Source organism: Bos grunniens, chromosome 24 (genome assembly GCF_055505025.1).
Source record: "Bos grunniens cultivar Pamir isolate PY7600 chromosome 24, Bosgru_T2T1.0, whole genome shotgun sequence".
Taxonomy (NCBI): Eukaryota; Metazoa; Chordata; class Mammalia; order Artiodactyla; family Bovidae; genus Bos; species Bos grunniens.
In genome coordinates, this window is record NC_141188.1 from 61,631,889 (window position 1) to 61,652,149 (window position 20,261).

At 42.7% G+C, this 20,261-nt stretch overlaps 2 protein-coding genes and 1 long non-coding RNA gene across 3 annotated transcripts in view; 2 read left to right on the forward strand and 1 right to left on the reverse strand.

The window, feature by feature from the left end:
* CDH20 (cadherin 20) overlaps positions 1–20,261 on the forward strand; it is a 219,903-nt gene that overhangs the window by 121,613 nt on the left and 78,029 nt on the right. The gene's annotated exons all lie outside the window — the stretch shown is intronic.
* LOC147346398 (uncharacterized) overlaps positions 1–20,261 on the reverse strand; it is a 187,103-nt gene that overhangs the window by 89,766 nt on the left and 77,076 nt on the right. The window lies entirely within an intron of this gene.
* Positions 1,602–5,882, forward strand: LOC147346399 (GTP-binding nuclear protein Ran-like). The gene has a single exon (XM_086373681.1). The coding sequence runs from the start codon at positions 1,678–1,680 to the stop codon at positions 2,323–2,325; it is 648 nt and encodes a 215-aa protein (XP_086229807.1). The 5' UTR covers positions 1,602–1,677; the 3' UTR covers positions 2,326–5,882.

The following is a 20,261-nucleotide window of genomic DNA, read 5'->3' on the forward strand; positions in this document are numbered from 1 at the left end:
TACCACACACACTTGTCCCACAATTTCTCACTGATTTCCTCTCCACTCTGCTAACCTACCCATGAAAATAAGAACACATCAGCTTACTCAGTGTCACTGAAGACAACGTCAGACGCACGGCTTTGCCTCTGATTCCCACCTTCCCATGAAAATAAGAACACTTCAGCTTACTCAGTGTCACTGAAGACAACGTCAAACGCACGACTCTGCCTCTGATTCCCACCTTCTCTGTTTTCTGCTCTCACCTCTCCCACTACCTTGCTCCTGGACTTGACCTTCTCCATCAAGCACTCTAATCCCTTTCTCCATATCTCAAGTCCTTCATCTCTCAGTTTCAGTTCCATGGTCATGAATTTCACTGCTGCCTTTTCTAGCACCTTCACGCTCTCTTCATTATCTATTCTCTCTTTATCACTTGTAGTCTGTCTTCCACACAATTCCTCTCAAATCAGTTACTCAGAAATTACCAGTTACCTCCTAATCATTACCTATGCTCATTTCTCACTCTCGTTCCTATGTAATGAGACACAGCTGCCTATTCTGACTTCCTTCAAATTTCCTCCTCTTTTTTTATATTCTGGGATATGTTTGTTCACATCTCGGTTCACTTTACCTTAAGACAGTAGCCTGAAACAAACCAACATGAAGGCTGGTCCTAAAAGCAGAACAGAACTGAAGCAAGTTTGAATGACAGCAGAGCAAAGCAGGTCGCCATATACGCAGACCAAATTATTATGGTATTCTCACAAGGAGCAAGGGATTATGGTGAGAAGCCTTGCAATGGCCAACGTTTCTTGCCTGCACACAAGAACCTGCCCTAACCCCTGGGATTGGGATTCACAGGAAAAGCACTGTTGCTTAGGAAGAATGCACACGAGTTCTGAACTTTTCTTGGCCATGGAACTTTTAGAGCATATGATGAAAGCTCTAGACCCTCCCTTTAAAATAAAATGTTTTATTCCAAAAACACAAATGTTTGAATATGGGGGCTAAGTTGCGTCGTATTAGACTTGCTGCATTTGAGGTGTCCACAGGATTCCAAAACAGAGTTTGCTAGAAGACAGTTGAACATACAGCTATGATGCTCAGAAGAGAAATTTAAAATCAACTAGAGGCTGGGGAGGCAATAGTTATAGGATAGTGAATACCACTAGGTGGACCTTAGAGCCTCAACAGTATAAGTATAGTAGATTTCCATGTATGTTAAGGGTAGATTCTTGAGAAACCCTGGAAAGTCAAGGAGAAAGTAAAGTACATAAACGGACTGAAGAGGAGCAGCCAGTGAGTTGGGAGGAAAACCTGCATGTAGATGTCAGAGAATTTCAAGAGGAAAAGGGTTTGTGACATTCAATAAATACTCATTAATCACTTTTGTATTACGGGTTGAGGATATAGCAGTTGAAAAAGTGAGCAAAATCGGCCCGACGGCGCTGCCTCCCAGGCCCGGGGCACCGCGAGCCTCTCCCTAGGCTGCAGGCTAACGGGTGCAATGCCGAAGCCTGGGCGGCCTGCGTGCGCGCGTGCGTCGGGCCGCGTGGGAGCGGCGCGCCGCCGTTGCCCCGCCCTCCGTCCACGTGCTGTTTTCCGCTACGTGTCCGGGCATTCGAATTGCGCTTCCGCCATCTTTCCAGCCCTCAGTCAGACGAGCGCAGAGGCGGTTCTGTAAGTAACATCGCAATGGCTGCCCAAGGAGAACCCCAAGTTCAGTTCAAACTAGTATTGGTTGGTGATGGTGGTACTGGAAAAACTACATTCGTGAAGCATCATCTGACTGGAGAATTTGAGAAGTATGTAGCTACCTTGGGTGTTGAGGTCCATCCTCTTGTGTTCCATACCAACCGAGGACAGATGAAGTTCAATGTGTGGGATACAGCTGGTCAGGAGAAATTTGGTGGACTGAGAGACGGCTATTACATACAAGCACAGTGTGCCATTGTAATGTTTGATGTAACATCGAGAGTTACTTGCAAGAATGTGCCTAACTGGCATAGAGATCTGGTACGAGTGTGTGAGAACATCCCGATTGTGTTGTGTGGCAACAAAGTGGGTATTAAGGACAGAAAGGTTAAGGCAAAGTCAATTGCCTTCCACCGAAAGAAGAATCTTCAGTACTATGACATTTCTGCCATAAGCAACTATAACTTTGAAAAGCCCTTCCTCTGGCTTGCTAGAAAACTGACTGGAGACCCTAACTTGGAGTTTGTTGCCATGCCTGCTCTTGCCCTGCCAGAGGTGGTCATGGACCCAGCCTTGGCAGCACAGTTTGAGCACGATTTAGAGGTTGCTCAGACAACTGCTCTCCTGGATGAAGATGATGACCTGTGAGAACGTGAGGCTGGGGCCCAGAGTCAGAAGTCTAGTTTTATAGGCAACTGACCTGTGATGTCAGCGGTGCAGTTTTTGCCACTTTATTACATAGCTAAGCAGAACATGCGTTTACTCTTTGGCTACTGAAGGAAACGGATGGGCTTTGGAGTGAATGTGGCAGTTTTAAAAAGCTTCAGTTTTTGGACCTGCATATTTACGTGATTTAGAACACAGTTGTCTCCTCCTTGAGTTTCAAATGTAAGACCGCTGTAGTCACATAACAATATTGAGAGGTGCAATCTTGTTTGTTACTGTCATTCCCATTCCTTTTCGTTTAGAATCAGAGTAAAGTTGTATTTCAAATATCTTTAAAAAAAAAAAAGGCAAAATCCGTGACCTATGGGGTGAAGAGACATTTAATTAGTCATTATGAGTGTGACAAGTTAAATCAAAAATTCTCTTTGGGAAGAGAAGTTTAGATCTAAGTTCACATCATGCCTTCAGTTTACTGTTCTCTGCTCTCCTAGGCAGTCGGTCTGAGGCCATTTTATTGACTCAGGTACATGCTTTTTCAGTCCCTATGTGTTCAGCCTAATAACATTATACCACTTGTGCTTATGGGCTTCCTAGTGGCTCAGTCCCTTAGACTGCAAGGAGATCAAACCAATAAATCCTAAAGGAAAACAGTCCTGAATATTCATTGGAAGAGCTGAAGCTGAAACTCCAATAATTTGGCAACCTGATGCAAAGAAACTGACTCACTGGGAAAGACCCTGATGCTGGGAAAGATTGAAGGCAGGAGGAGAAGGGGATGAGAGAGAATGAGCTGGTTGGATGGCATCACCGATTCAATGGACATGAGTTTGAGCAAGCTCTGGGAGTTAGTGATGGACAGGGGAGCCTGGCGTGCTGCAGTCCATGGGGTTGCAAAGAGTCAGCGTGACTGAGCGACTGAACTGAACTGAACTGAGTGGCTCACTGGTAAAGAATCCGTCTACCAATGCATGAGACTCATGTTCAATCCTTGGGTTGGGAAGGTCCCCTGGAGAAGGAAATGGCAACCCACTCCAGTATGCTTGGCTGGAAAATCGCATGGACAGAGGAGTCTGGTGGGCTCTGTCCATGGAGTCACAGAAGAGTTGGACAGGACTTAGTGACTAAAGACCGACGACGACCTGCACTTAGATTTCACCCCTGTCGCTGCGACATGTGCCCTGAGCAGCTGGTTTCTGCTCTTCTCGGCTGTCCTCTGCTATGCTGTACTGGACAAGGGATCAAGGCTGGTTTAAATCCAAGCGCCACCACTTAAAGAGCTACATGCACACTAATGCAGGCTAAGTTGCTTCGACTGAAGCAACAGTTGTCCGACTCTTTGCAATCCTATGGACCTTAGCCAGCCAGTCTCCTCTGCCCATGGCATTCTCCAGGCAAGATTACTGGAATAGGTTGGCATGCTCTCCTCCAGGGGATCTTCCTGACCCAGGGATTGAACCCACGTCTCCTGCATCTCTTGCATTGGTAGGCGGGTTCTTTACCACTAGCTTCACCTGGGAAGCCCCAAGAAGCGACATAACTCCAGTCAAGTAGCTCACCACTATGAACTTCAGTCTTCTTTTCTGTCAAATGAAGGTGATGCTGATGTGCATGCTTGTGCTCAGTCGTGTCTGACTCTTTAATGCTACCTCCCTTCTATTGAAATTTGGGGGCATTAAATCAGATAACATTTGTAAAGCAACACAGTGCTTGCCTTAACGCTAGTTAAATATCAAAAGCAAAAAGAAAAGAAGACTAGTGATTAGGACCAATCAACCTCCCTTGTTTTAGCAAGGAAGCTTTAGAAAGACCAGCCCTCACCCCATCACACTATTTAACAGAATAATGGGAAACTGTGTATTCCAGAATACTTGTAAGAACCTTCCTCCTCTCTCAAATACAGCCGAGAGGTCAAATAACAGAAGCCTGTGAAGTGTCCGTACACCGGAAAGAACACCTTGGGTGAGTTTCAAAAACCATTTCAGTTGATTAGAGAAGCAAAAGTCAGCAATCACTAGGTTGCAGAGTGAATGGGAAGTGAGAAAGTGAAAAGGCTATCAAGTTCCCTTTCAGGAAGTATGGGTCTAGCAGGAAGGAGAGCGAGGCACTATTTAATTATAATTAGCTTGTGCTCCTCAACAATCACCTGAACTTGCCCCGAATAGAGCTGAATTGGTCTTCTTGGCCTTATTTGAACAAAACCTCATCTATTTTCTCTCAGATATAGAACACGTTAAGGTTGTTTTAAATATTCATCCTGTTCTAATCACCAGCTTTCTCTCTTTCCTGCCAATTTGATGACATTTATGTATTGAGAGAAGTGGCCAAATCTCTTTCTGGGGGTGTTTAAGAAATGGAGAGACATGATTCTTGAAAAGATTCAACTTTGGTTTAAACTAGATGACCTCTGAAGTTCCTTTCTCAATAGCAGAAGTTAATGCTCACCGAGCTCCTCTATCTAAAATCAATTATAAGTGGCCATATCCATCTCTCCACTGAGAAAGGACCCATCTATTCTTGCATACATCCCCTATCTGATACCACATGTATACTCTGACTCCAGGTACTTAGGAAGGCCACTGATAGCTTTCAACTACATGGCCCCATTTAAACTCTGCTTTTGCTGCCAAAGAGTCAAGAGGACCATATTCACATAGCACTTTCCTCATTAAAGCCAAACATGAGCCTGAACCCCGCCACAGACACATCTTGAGCACTCAAACCAATAACGACCTCATTTAATTCCAGCACGGAACAATGTCTTTCCCTTAAAATTAATGTCTTGTCCACATAAAATTGAAATACAGAATGCAGCCTTCCTGATGATAAGTAGAAAGCATAAAGGTGACTTTTAAGGAGATAAATTTATTCTGTCAGGGAAGGAATAAAAACCTTTTGCTATTCACCTGTGACTCGAACACTCCTAGGCAATGAGTTCTTCCCGTATTTGTAGCTAAATATGATGTGTCACTCAGCCTCCCCTTGCTGTCATGTGTTAAATTAAAATACATCATTAATATATACATCGCTTCTGACCCTCACACGGTTAATGGCTCGGTACTGAAGGACTAGGCTGTGTGTTGGCATCCGATAGGCATGCACACAGAATAATATATATACAAATGGATGGGCAGCAGGGAACATGGCACTTTAAATTATTTAAAATAGCATAATTGCATCGCCTCCATTTACAGAGAATATCAAGTGAGGCAGTACAAATTGTTTTGAGTTAATGGAATAATAAAGAATTATGATGATCCAATAGAGATTTCTCAAAATAAAATTATATAGAAATATTTGTGCTGTTAAATATGACAGTCCAGATTTTGAAATAGTATATTGGATAATTGCACAAAGAAAGGGTATTTTATTCAATGAGTCAAAATTCAAAGTTTGCATTCAACCTCCTGTTATCTAATTTCTAGACGTGACATGGGATAAATAAATTACACTGGCTATTCTCTTGAGGAAATCTTACTCCGGCTGTGTTTCAATGTAGACGCAACCAGCACTTGGTCTAAATGCTAAGTATTTAACAAGTCTTCCAGGTGTGTTGTAGCATCATTGTTATCACCGTCAACCCATTTTGCAGATAATGAAAATAACCAGAATTTGTTCAATGACAGGCATGAATTTTAATTCGTTTAACACAATGATTCTATGAGATAGGTACCACCATTTCCATTGTTACCAACACTCCCCAAGTAGAGACACTAAACAACAGAACATTTAAGTCATTGACTCAAAGTCACCAAAGAATAAGAATGCAGTCCATCCTGCCACTCAGAAAGAACAGTGAGGCTCAGAGCAGACAGTTATCTCAATCAAGGTCACAGAGCTAAAGTGACCTTGAAGTGAAACTGAAATTCAAACCTCTTTTTTTAACTTTATTATTTATTATGGGGTTTTTCAAATAGATACTCAACTAGAGAAAATGGTACTGTGAACTCCAAACAAGACTTTTAGTCCAAAATTTAAAGTCCTTCTCTAGAACATGTTTATCACAATAATTTTTAGTGGAAAGAGTTTCAGTGTTATTTTTAAGAGGTAATCCATGTTCATTGTAAAACCATTTGTTCAGAAGAGAAAAGCTTGCCTCTATTAACAGCTTGTGCAGATCCTCCCTGACTTTCCCTACACACATCTGCCCACGTATAGTACTAGTAGTGTTAGTCGCTCAGTCGTGTCTGACTGCGACCCCATAGACTGTAGCCCACCAGGCTTCTCTGTCCATGGGATTCTCCAGGCAAGAATATTGGAGCAGGCTGCCATTTTCTTCTCCAGGAGATCTTCCTGACCCAGGGATCGAACCCAAGCCTCATGCACTGCAGGCAGATTCTTTACTCTATGAGCTACAGGGATGTCCCTGTATGTGCATGTATAGAGATATAACTATTCTTTACAAAATGGAATCATACCATATGCACTTTTAAAGCTTGCTGGTTTTTGCTTTTAAATGCACCATGGACATATTTCCATTACAATGAACATTGATCTATAGCTTCATTCTTAATGGTTACAATCATATCAATGAACCATCATTTACTTAACCAATCCCTTATTGATGAACATTTATATTTTATTAATGCTTTGTTACTATAAAATATTGAGGCAACTCTCCTATCTTATAGGTCTTTATATGCTTGTAAAATTAATTCTTAGAAGCTCCTGCAACATAATAGGTGCTCAATAAATATGAGGAATTAACAGATGAAGGAAAAGTGGAGTGGTTTGATCAAAGAAATGGTAAATCTTATATTTTGATATATATTGCTAAATTGCCCACCAGAGAAGTAAGTAATCCATTTTCTGATTTTTCATCTTATTTTTTAACTTTCTTTACAGTCTAAATAATTTAGAAAGTTTCCAATATTTTACTTTGTGGTCCTGTCTTCGAAACTGTGATCTGTAGGGTTAAGAGCTCAGCAACTTATGCAAGCCAATTGTCAGATTTTCGGGAATTTTGAGGATCAATCATAAAATGTAGCAGTTATTTAAAAATTACATAAACTTATGATTAAATTATACTTAAAACAAAATCAATAAATACTAGTTACTTTACTAAATGCTCCTATTATCTATACTTTTGAAATTAGTTATGACTACCATATGCAGATAATGGATATCGTAGTGTGCTATTCCACATCTTTTCCCAACTCCACATTCAGTGATGTCATTGGTAGCTTAATATTGGTCGTGAAGGGAGTATTTACACCATGGAAATCAGCTAGTGCTACAAATCAGGGCTTGATTTAGTTCTGAAACTGAGTTCTTAGTTAATTAATGAGAAGGGGATGAAAAGAAGTTTAACAAGCCACATATCAGATTTAATAATATATTTATTGGGAAAAGAGTCTGCAGACTGAGATGCAACTCCATGTGTCAAAAAATCATGGCTGAATATTGACTGTAAGTTCAAAGTTAGAAAAAAATCAAAAAAATCAGTCTGAAAAATTACATTACAAAAAATTGATTACATTAATAACATTTATTGACAATAAAGAGTATTGTGTATCTTTATTTTTAAATTGTATGCTAGGTATCCTGTATTTTAGTAAAAAATGTATAATAGTTATGTACATATGGAAGGAATGATGCTAAAGCTGAAACTCCAGTACTTTGGCCACCTCATGCGAAGAGTTGACTCCTTGGAAAAGACCCTGATACTGGGAGGGATTGGGGGCAGGAGGAGAAGGGGACGACAGAGGATGAGATGGCTGGATGGCATCACTGACTCGATGGACGTGAATCTGAGTGAACTCCGGGAGTTGGTGATGGACAGGGAGGCCTGGCGTGCTGCGATTCATGGGGTGGCAAAGAGTCGGACACGACTGGGCTGAACTGATATATTTGCATACAGTTTTTTTCAGGGGCCTGGTTGTAAAGCATTTAATGGCACCTTACTGTTTAGGTTTTATATTTTGAGGAACATTCTCTGTATAGAAATTGAAATACATGTATTGTTTTGTATTCTAAGTTCCTCTGTGCAGTTGGCGATTTCTGAAATTTGTGTTCTGTTTCATTGACCTTTTTGTCCTTAGTCCTTAGTACCATAACGATTGAATTATTACAGTTGTAAAACACATTTGATATCTAGAAGGGCACATAGCACTCCTCTTGTCCCACACCACCCAGCTATTCCAGATAAACTTAAAATAATTTTTCAAACTCCCACCCAATAGTATTCCAGTGATACATCCTCCTTGCATTCAGCTCTTTTATATTCATTGTTAGAATCTTATCATTTTCTTCATATTTGCCCTATACATTCTTAGTCTTCATAACTCTTTATATGTTATATTATTGTTTTTATGTACTTTCTATATGGGATTTTTTTATATCTCTTTAAAATATTATTTACCACAGATATTCTACCACCACTTAGAATTATCCCAAAACTCTTCCACCAGAAACCAAGCTAAAAAGAATAATTGCAAACCATTTCCAACAAGAATGATGGCTAGATCATTTTGTTCAATATCGCAAAAGACTAAGAAGGCTGTGGAAAATGACACAGACTGAAGGAGACTGAAGAGACATGACAAGTAAAGGCAGTGTGGGATCTTGGATAGAATCCTAGAATAGAAAACGGACATTAATGAAAAAATTGGAGAAATCTAAATAAAGTCTGCAGTTTAGTTAATTAAAAAGTATGATTGACGGGTAAAAGTTTTAATAGGACAGTTTGTAAGATAAAGATTCTGGAGCCATTAATGAAATTATTTTTTGGAAAGGAGGTCAACTCTACTTTTTAAATGTGAATGTGCATAATTAAATCATCTTAAAATGACAGTTTTTGAGTAATTTATTCCATATTTTGGATTTCTTCAATATGGCTAATTATAAAACCACTGTAAGTTCATATTATTCTCCTAATAATATTTTTTACAACATTTTATTTCTTCCAAGAGATTCCACAAGTATACAATTATTTGCCAAATGTGGGAATGTGAAGATATTATGAGAACATGAGTTAGACAAGCAAACAAAAAACTATAGGTTACCATGAAAAACAAATGCTATACACTTCTGTGCTACAGGACATTGAAAAAAATGATCCTTTAATTTTATCTCAAGTTAATATTTGTTATATAAATTATAACATAATCTCCATGATGAGCCTCTGTTTTAGAAAGAATTGTTAATAAGTTACTGAAAATGCTTTAAGAGAGGCATCTAAGTTTAAATTCTGCACCCAGCCTCACTAAAAATTTCCCCTGAAGGTGACTCTTTGCGACCCCATGGACTGTCGCCTGCCAGGCTCCTTTGTCCATGAAATTCTCCAGGCAAGAATACTGGAGTGGGTAGCCATTCTCTTCTCCTGGAGATCTTCCCAACCCAGGGATCAAACCCAGCTCATCTGCATTTCAGGAGACCTTTCCTGTCCAAGCCAAATGGTCTCCTATGACACTATCACTCTGTAAGTTTACAGATCAGAGTGGTCCCATTCCACAGTCAGTTACCAGCCTCAGTCCTCTAGGCTATACTTTGAGTAGCCCATTCTTCTTATTTGCTCCTAGGTAGTAATGGGATCCAAGAGGTTGCCAGATAATAAATTTTAGCACAGTTGATGGTAAGTAACAGGCGCAAAATCTTTCTTTGCTTCTTTCAGGTCACCAAATACAAAACATGACCTGGCCTAGGTATTCTGTGATCTCCACGTGGTTTGGTAGACACATGACGAGACCTAGCTGTTTGTGTGGGGATTATGTGCATTCTGGAGTCAGACACTGTGAAAACACAGGAAGCTGATTCCCCAGCCTCTCGCCCCTCCCCGTTTCTTGTCCAGTCAGGCCTGGAGCCTCCATGGCCATGCCATCTACCTGCATTTCCTGGTCAGCCTCACGTTGCTGCTGCCCCTCTTCTGTACGATATATCTCACTGTCAAATGCAGATTCTCCAGTGGACAGCCTGGATCCTGAATTGACTCCTTTTACAAGCAAGAAAACACACATAGAGCTCATCACAAGTGTTTAAACATGGCAATATGTCTTTCTGCTCTGCTGTTTCCTCTGTCTCTGCATCTTCTCATCGTCTCTCCGTGACTATTTCTCCTCCCTTCTGTCTGTCTTATTCTCTGTATGAGACCCTCTCCATCTGTGCTTTCTCTCCTCTGTAACCTTCATGGGCCTCCATCCTTTTAATTTACTGTCAATGTTTATGATATTGAACCAATATTCACTCTTAGAATAGGATTTTCCTTGGTTAAGGAGAATAGTGGCACATTTGGTAAAGAATCCACTGGCCAATGCAGGAGACACAAGTCCCATCCCTGGGTCAAGAAGATTCCCTGCAGAAGGAACTGGCAACTCATTCTAATACTCTTGCCTGGGAAATCCCATGGACAGAAGAGCCTGGTGGTCCATGGGTTCGCAAGAGTCACGACTTAGCAACTAAACAACACAACTAAATACCCATTTTCGAAAAAAAAAAAAGATACCATAGTATCTGAAATTGTTCATGGTTTATATAGCCCTGAATCACAATTTATTAGCCCCATTCCTGTAATATTTGGGAAGGGGAGTCAGGAAGATAGCCTGTCCATGAGACATCACGGAAAGCATCTCTTCTCATATGAGGCCCATCATATCCCTCTCCTTTCCAGAGCCAGGCAGCTTGGTCTGAGCTCTGCCAGATGATAGGTAAGAAATTGTTCTCCACAAACCTCTTTGATTTTGCGTACACCAATAGAGCCTCCCTCAAGTTTAGAGAATCCGGCTGAAAGGCTCGTAATGTGTGTATCCTGTGATTCCTCCAGGATCTGAGCAGAAGCTAAAGAGCCCGGATGCAGGAACATAACTTGAAGGTAGGCTGTGCTTAAGCAGCTGAGAGCAGAAGTCAGCAATGCCGTGTGAATTAATGAAGGCAAATGAGCCTGGGATTTGTGTTTGTTGTGTGGGAAGGTGATGACAGAGTAAATCTTCCAAATTTAAGTATATTTTATGTTAATTGCCTAAAGTAGCAGAGATTTGCTGTTTAAATCTCATCCATGGGAAACCAGAATTGGGCTTGTTGATTTCTTGTATTATCCACTGAAATGACTGCAGTCCTTGTTTGTATTTACTTGAGAAGCACGGATCTATTTCTAAATAGCTTTACAACTTTAACTGTTTTAAGAAACTTCTTTTTAATGCCATCCAGTTAATTGTACCATGACAGCTCCTAAGTGGAACATTACATCTACCAGTCTTAAGTGCCGCTGGGGATATAATAGCTTGGGTCACATTATTACAATCTCTTTTATTTAGAGCACTTGGAAAGCTAAAAATTAAATATGCTTCAATCTGCTATCATTCTGACTATTACTTACGTTAATGCTAAGTAAAGACTAAAGAAACTATCACCTCTGGTAAAATTAAATTCTGAATTCTTTGATGATGGAATATAGGTTCGATCAGTGTAGATACAAATCTTTCCTTGTTTTCCCTCTACTCAGTTAAAAATGGTTTCTCTGTAATAGCAAGCTACTGTGTGCATGGATTTTTGAACTCTCAGAGTACTTAGTGGGGAAAGAATAGGAATATAGAAAAAGGGAAATGGTGAGATTACTTCCATGTGTGGGAGACATTGTACTTGTACTAAGTCACATCAGTCGTTTCTGACTCTTTGTGACCCATGGACTGTAGCCCACCACGCTCCTCTGTCCGTGGGATTCTCCACAGAACACTGAACTGGGTTGCTGCCATGCCCTCCTCCAGGGAAAGTTCCCAGTCCAGGGATCGAACCCATGTCTCTAATGTCTCCTGCATTGGCAGGCAAATTCTTTACCATTAGCACCACCTGCTTTATTGACTATGCCAAAGCCTTTGACTGTGTGGATCACAACAAACTGTGGAAAATTTTTCAAGAGATGGGGATACCAGACCACCTGGCCTGCCTCCTAAGAAATCTGTATGCAGGTCAAGAAGCAACAGCTAGAACTGAACATGGGACAACAGACTGGTTCCAAATCAGGAAAGGAGTACATCAAGGCTGTATATTGTCACCCTGCGTATTTAACTTATATGCAGAGTACATCATGAAAAATGCTTGACTGGATGAAGCACAAGCTGGAATCAAGATTGCCAGGAGAAATATCAATAACTTCAGATATGCAGATGACACCACCCTTATGGCAGAAAGCCAAGAAGAACTAAAGAGCCTCTTGATGAAAGTGAAAGATGAGAGTGGAAAAGATGGCTTAAAATTCAACATTCAGAAAGCTAAGATCATGGTATCTGGTCCCATCACTCCATGGCAAATAGACAGGGAAACAGTGGAAACAGAGAGAGACTTTATTTTGGGGGGGCTCCAAAATCACTGCAGATGGTGATTGCAGCCATGAAATTATAAGATGCTTGCTCCTTGGAAGAAAAGTTATGACCAACCTAGACAGTATATTAAAAAGCAGAGACACTACTTTGCCAAAAGGACAAAGGTCCTTCCAGTCAAGGCTATGGTTTTTCCAGTCGTCATGTATGGATGTGAGAGTTGGACTATAAAGAAAGCTGAGCCCCAAAGAATTGATGTTTTTGAACCGCGGTGTTGGAGAAGACTCTTGAGAGTCCCTTGGACTGCAAGGAGATCCAACCAGTCCATCCTAAAGGAAATCAGTCCTGAATATTCATTGGAAGTTCTGATGCTGAAGCTGAAACTCCAATACTTTGGCCACCTCATGCAAAGAGCTGACTCATTAGAAAAGACCCTTATGCTGGGAAAGATTGAAAGTGGGAGGAGAAGTGGACGACAGAGGATGAGCTGGTTGGATGGCATCACCGACTTAATGGATATGAGTTTGAGTAAACTCTGGGAAGTGGTGACAGACAGGCAGGCCTGGCGTGCTGCGGTCCATGGGGTCACAGAGTCAGACACGACTGAGCGGCTGAACTGAACTGATCTGAGAGCACCACCTGGAAAGCCCTACAGTGAGGGAGACATTACTCAGTGTCAATCCTATATGCCCTCAATGTATCAAGCCCAGAAATAGCCAGGTGATAAGACAGGGACTAAGCCAAGAAAGTGAACCTGAAGCTGGATACTCCCAAAGTGGGCCATGCAGTGCCCTCTAGATGTCTTTTACAAACCAGCAGCTCTTATACCACCTAGAGTATTTTAGAAATGCAAAAGCTCAAGCCCCATCCCAGGCTGATCTAATAAAAGCTGCACGTTAACAAGACCCTCAGAGGATTTCTATGCACTTTCAAGTCGAAGAAGCCCTGTCTGTACTTCACCCAGGGCCTCCACTGGGAAGATGGAAAATCTGCCTTGATTAACCTCAGGAACTGGAATACTCTAATTGTTCCCCTCAGCAGAGAATGGTACTTTACAGATGATGGAAACTAAAAGACTGTAAAGTGAAAGTGAAACTTGCTCGGTTGTGTCTGACTGACTGCAACCCCATGGACTGTATAGTCTATGGAATTCTCCAGGCCAGTCTACTGGAGTGGGTAGCCTTTCCCTTCTCCAGGGGATCTTCCCAAACCAGGGATTGAACCCAGGTCTCCCGCATTGCGGGCAGATTCTTTACCAGCTGAGCCACAAGGGAAAGTGAAAGTGAAGTTGCTCAGTTGTGTCCGACTCTGTGTGACCCCATGGACTGTAGCCTACCAGGCTCCTCTGTCCATGGGATTTTCCAGGCAAAGAGTACTGGAGTGGATTGCCATTTCCGACTCCAGGGGATCTTCCCGACCCAGGGATGGAACCCAGGTCTCCCGCATTGTAGACAGACGCTTTACCGTCTGAGCCACCAAGGAAGCCCAAGCCACAAGGGAAGCCCGAGAATACTGGAGTGCATAGCCCATTCCTTCTCCAGGATATCTTCCTGACCCAGGAATCCAACTGCATTGCAGGCAGAATCTTTACCAACTGAGCTATCAGGGAAGCCTTTAAAAATTCAAATCAACCATTGAGATCTGGCTGTAGGAGAGGCAGACGGAAGAGAGAGTGTCACACACTTCATTGCAAACAACTGTTGAAACAGGAAGCTCTTGTTGGAAATATTTTACCCTCTTCTCTTGTGATGTTATTGGATTTGATTTCCTTTCTTCTAAAGAAGGACACACTGGGGGGGGGGGGGGGCGGAAATGACCTAAATTCAGTATTCCATCCAGATGCTTTCAATTTGGCAGGCGGGAAGCAAGTTTTGCATAAGACTGAGCTCACTGGAAGGAGTTAGAATTTTGAGCTGGAAATTCCAAAGGCATTTTAAAGTCAAGAAACTGTTTAGGAAAAAAGTAAATACAAGTGACCTTGATGATATTCTGCAATGACAGTCACACCTCAGAGACATCTCTGAGGTTCCTCTGGGTACATTTGTAACCAGTCTTCCTGGCACTGAGTTCAAAACAACAGACTTTAGGCAAATGAGAAAAATGGGGAGGTGTAGTAGAATCTAATTTAAGTGGAGGAGCCAGTCACAGAAACCTCACACAGTACAGGGGAAGTCACAACACAAGTGACTGGCCAGCACCGCAGAGGCCGCAGGTACCCAGCTCAGGGTGTCTCAGAATAGGATCGTCTGTGCACTTTAATGCATTCCTGGACTTCCCGCTCAGGAAAGCCATCCAGGGAAGGGACCGGCAACTCGACCTTCCTTTCTCAAAGGTAATTTTCAGGATCAGGCTGATTTTGGTTTCAAAATAAACCTGAGATTTTTGACATCCCTTGACCATATGGTGTATCTATTACATAAGCTGTTTTGAAGTTTCCTTTTTCCTTAGCCAATTGTGTTTTCCTTATGTTTTTGCTACTTTTTTTCCCCAATGTTAGATATCCTAGACATCAGTAGCTACTAATGTCAAACAGTGTTTGAATGCTTTTTTTTCACTTAATTTTTAATAATTTACCAATTTAGGATTAAACATATCTTTCAATATTTTTGAATCAGAATCTCATTTAGGAGTCAGTGCTAAGGGCTTCTCAGGTTGCTCAGTGGGTAAAGAATCCTCCTGCAATGCAGGAGATGCAGGAAGATGGGGGTTTGACCCCTGGGTGAGGAAGATCCCCTGGAGAAGGGAATGGCAACCAACTTCAACATTCTTGCCTGGGAAATCCCATGGAGCCTGGCGGGCGACAGTCCATGGGGTCACAAAGAGTCAAACACTGGCTGAAGCAACTGAGCACACACGTGTGCGCACACACACACACACACACAAAGTACTGATGAACTGGATGAACTGGATGGCATTTTTATTTATATTTTTTACTAAGATAACATAAAAGCAATGTTGGCATTTTATGAAAGATAAATTTGAACCACTGTATATCTAGATTATATAAAAACTATACCTGCAGCCTATTCAAGTAGAGGATTCAAATTTAGTATTAATGCAGAAATTGTTTGAGTTTCTTTAATGAGTATTCCATCTCAAACAGGAGTATATAAAACTAATGAATTCAAAATTGGATCAAAATGATGACTGACTATAGAAAAATAGCCAAGCCTAGTATATTAGTTTCCTAGGCTTCCATTACAAAGTACCATAAACCAGGTAGCTTTGAACAACAGAAACTGTCTCAGGGTTCTGGAAGCTTAAGTCCAGGGTCGGGGTTTCGGCAGGACTGTGACCCCTCCAAGCCACTGGGGGAGGCTCCTTCCTCGCCTTCCGTCTTTGGATGGCTCTGGGGGTCCCCGACCTTGAGGCAGCATCACTCTACCCTCCGTCTTCTCGTGACCACCCTCCCTCTGGGTGTCTGTCTTCCATCTTCTGAGGAGGACATCAGTCACGATGGATCAGGGCCCACCCTCATGGCCTGATGGTAACTCCATTATACCTGCAAAGGCTCTATTTCCAAATAAGGCCACATTCACAGATACCAGAGGCTAGGTATTCAACATATTTTTTAGAAGTATATACAATTAAACCCCTAACACGTATCTAGCATTTTATCAGCCCCAGAATATAACCTGTAACTTTACCAAAATGACAGTATTATTTCTGGATCAGTATAATCTCTGATCCAGAGATTATAATTTCTTTTTACTTGCCTCCCTCACAAAACAAAGGAAGTTAGAGATCAAGCAACTGTTACTAATGTAATGTGTCCAACAAGTATTTGATAAAGGTTCTCTTGGAACAGAGTAGAGGGCATCTCAGGCATGTCGATGACAGCTGCTAATAACAGGAGCTAATAACTCAAGATCCTTGAGACTTTCAAGTAACCCATCTTGAGTGGCATATCAAGAAAACAAAATTACAAGTTCAAAAAAGTCATCCAAGGGAAGAGATGGAAGCCTGCCTAATGCACTTCATAAATATCATAAGTAATGTAGCATGACAATTCTTTGATACCAGCTGAATGTTTAGAAAACACAGTTCACACCAAGTCATGTACCATTCATGATTTAATGTAATTGTAGGGTGTGCTCAGTTGCATCGGACTCTCTGCAGCCCCATGGACTGTAGCCCACCAGACTCCTCTGTCCATGGGAATTCCCAGGCAAGGATACTGGGTTGCCATTTCCTTCTCCAGGGATCTTCCTGATCTGGAAATCGAACCCGTGTCTTCCTGTGTCTCCTGCATTGGCGAACAGATTTTTTACCACTAGCTCCACCTGGGAAGCCCCCACATATTGTAGTAAACTCATTTTTCACTGCAATTCTGAGCCTGTGTCTAACTACATCCTACTCTTCCCAGACTTAGAGCTTTCCCACCTCCCCCAGAGGACCCCTTCCATGCCCCTTCCTCTCTTCCCCACTCCTGTCTGGGCTCCTTTCCTGGCCCTCGTGGGCACTCAGAGGCACCTTCACGGGCATCCTCAGCACCACTGTCCTGTCCTTGCCTTCCTCTGAGCTCAGTCCGGGCTCCCGGCTCCTCTCCTCGGGGCCTCAGTTTACACCCACGCTCCTCACACTTGAGGGAGAGAGCTTGTTAAAATGCAGGTTCTGACTCAGTGCATCGGGGGTAGGCTCTACAATCCTGCATTCCCAACAGGCCTCTGTGTGATGCCCACGGACCACACCGCGAGACCGCACACCTGAGCACACGCCAAGGCCTTCTCTGTAGCCCCCCAGACCCCCCGGGCTCCCAGGGTCTCCTACTTCAAAACCATCTCTTACGCCTCCACCCGCCCCTCTTCTCTCATCAGCCCCTGCCGCCTTAAGCACAGCTCAGGCGAACAAATGAACAAAATAACCCTACTGAGGAATAAATGCTGATACACTGAGCTTACCCGCCTACCCCATGCCCCCAGAGGTTCTCCTGGAGCAGTTTGTGTGAATCTCTAAATCAAGCAGTCTTCGCTTCCAGTGTAAATTTCGGTATATTTTTCTGGGGAGCAGAGTCAAGATTGTTATGACGTTCAAAGAATCCCCTCACCCCAAAACGCTGAAAAGGCACAGTCTACAGAGAGCAGTGCCGGGACTGTTGACACGCGTGTTCTGCAGGGCGAGGAAAGGGGAGGGCGGAGGGGCCGCGGTTCGAAGCCCAGGGCTCGCCTCTGGCTTGCCCTGTGTGACTGCCTGGGGGATGGGCAGCGGGGCTGGGGGCTGCCCTGGTTTGCCCACGCACGTTCCCTCACACTCAAACGAGGGGCTGCTCCAGGTTCTGCTTCCTTGAATTCAAACAGAATTCTGATCTGGAGGCTGGAACACAAGCTGCCAGGTGAGCTCCCAGCCCTTCGTGACGTGAAGGGTAAGGTCGGTCAGATGTCAGGGGACAGCCGTGTTCTCACTGGGTCTGAGTGTGGCCACGCTTCCAGTGCCCAGGACGCCCAAACTCTGGAACCTGAGAGAGGGCAGCGGTTCTGAAACCATCACGAAAACACGCACCCCTGCCCAAGGAAAGACAATCCAGAGCAGTAACTGCCTTCTCCGCCCCACGGGGCCCTGGAAAGGCCTTGTTGCACTCTGCACTAAATGAGACAATATATGTAGCGCGCCCAGCATGGAGTCCAGCAGATAGGAGGAGTTCAATAAATATTAGTTCCCTTCCCCATTAAAAGTAACACCAGCCATCCTGTCTCTGTGACTCGCGGTTATTATCATACAGCACAGCAAGAAGTGTGCCTGTAATTAAATATGTACCACTATGGTAATTTTGTTTTTAAATTTTATTGATAATATCATTATACCTTTTATGTAAGTTCAGAGTTTTTCTGCTTATGCAGCATGGTCATTGGTTCCTAACCTTCAAAAAAATGCAAGAAAACATCTGAGGAAAGAACAGTTTAATGGTTTAACAAGGCATTAAAAAAAAAAAAAAAAAAAAACCCTGTAGCATCCTCTGCAGCATAAGCCATCGCTTTCCTCACTGTTCTTCCTGTCCTGACAGCCCTCAACTCTGAGGCTCCCCACCAACCTCCCTCCTCTGCTCTCCACACAACACTCCCTCCCTTCGCCCTCTTTATACTGCTAGCAAAGACCAGGCAACCTCCAGGAATATCCCCTCCATCTGTTTTTTTGGAGGCTTTGAACTGGCACGCCGTTCAACCCTAGCAGCCTGGGGACTCCAGCCAGGTCAAGGAGTGGCACATGAGCTGACAGCTGCCTGTCAAATCTATCCTCACCAGATAGAATCCCTGAGCCAAACGGGCTGGGCGTGAATGTGGGTGGCGACTTGATGCCACAGGGGAGCTGAAAGCAACCACATTCCATCGATAAATATCTGGGACTAGGAGGAAACATTGGCATCAGAGGGAAGCATACCAGCCCTCTCCAAGCTGAAAGCAGAGACCAGTGATCCAAGCATGGAGGTGAAGCTGAAGCGGAGGTTGTGGGGAAACCAGCTGGAGTCCTCCACCACGTTCCAGACATGAGTTATTCTTAGTGAAAAAACAGCCATGGAGCCATGGAACATGTGGGACATCCTCAGTGGTACTGATCACTGTATGACAACATCCTTGATTCATCCCTAGATTCAGGAAAAGACAATATCCACACATGGAATGAATCATCTCCAAATAAGCCTCGTAACAGCAAACAACTTCAGCTCCTACGTAATCCTTGAGAATGTTTCAAATGTGATCATCCCAGAGCTCATTAGAAAAACCCTGGTTGGCCTGGTTTCCAAGAATATCTCCAGATGTTTTTTTAATTGAAATTGAATACAGGGTCACTGTCTGCAGGCACTGGCACTCTGTACTTCCCACCTGTGTGCTCCTGCAGCTGCTGAAAAGCGAGCTGTGCAGAGGGCAGCACCGCACCTGTTAACTGAGTCATCCTCGGGCTCCTGGCCTCTGTCGACCGTAACGTCGCATCCGATAGTTACAACTGTCGTTTTGTACAAAGAAACGGTCCCATTCCCATCGTCTGACCGTATGGACCTTTTGCTGGTAAGCATATTTCCAATCACATTGAGAAAAATAAAACAGAACTGGCAATAAGAATCCTGAAGTTGGTTAGAATCACCGGGTTTGCAAAAATAAATTGACGTTTATTAAACTGTCATTTAATAAATTGATATTTGATTTCCATACCATTTTAAAACTTTCATATTTTGGAAATAAAATGATTCTTAATTTCCAGGAAGAATTAATGGCCTGGAATTTTGTTATCAAGCCAGGTGAATTTTAATGACTCATTTTAACAATTAACACTGAAATGAAACAAGAAGGTTGTACACTATAGCAGACCAAAGCATCTAGAAAATGGAAGTGGAGACTTGAGAGGGCAAAGGCAGTAAGAACTTCCCTCATTCTAATTCTACAGAAAACGTCAGAGACAAACTCAGATTCAGGGATCTGCCCTGGGAAGCAGGTGTCCTTGCCACCTTAAAAGCATAAAGCCACAAGAAGGTGTATCCCTGAGGAAGCAGCTTCTTTTCCCTGTTTGAACAGCAGTCCATCACTTTGGGAAATAAATATTATAGATGCAAGATTTACAATAGACGTGATTCTGAGAGAGATTCTCTACCACCTTACAAAACAAGAAAGAATTCTACCTTAGTTATCTACAAATGTTCAAGTTTATTTTCAAACGTTTATAACAGAAACTTCCTATTTC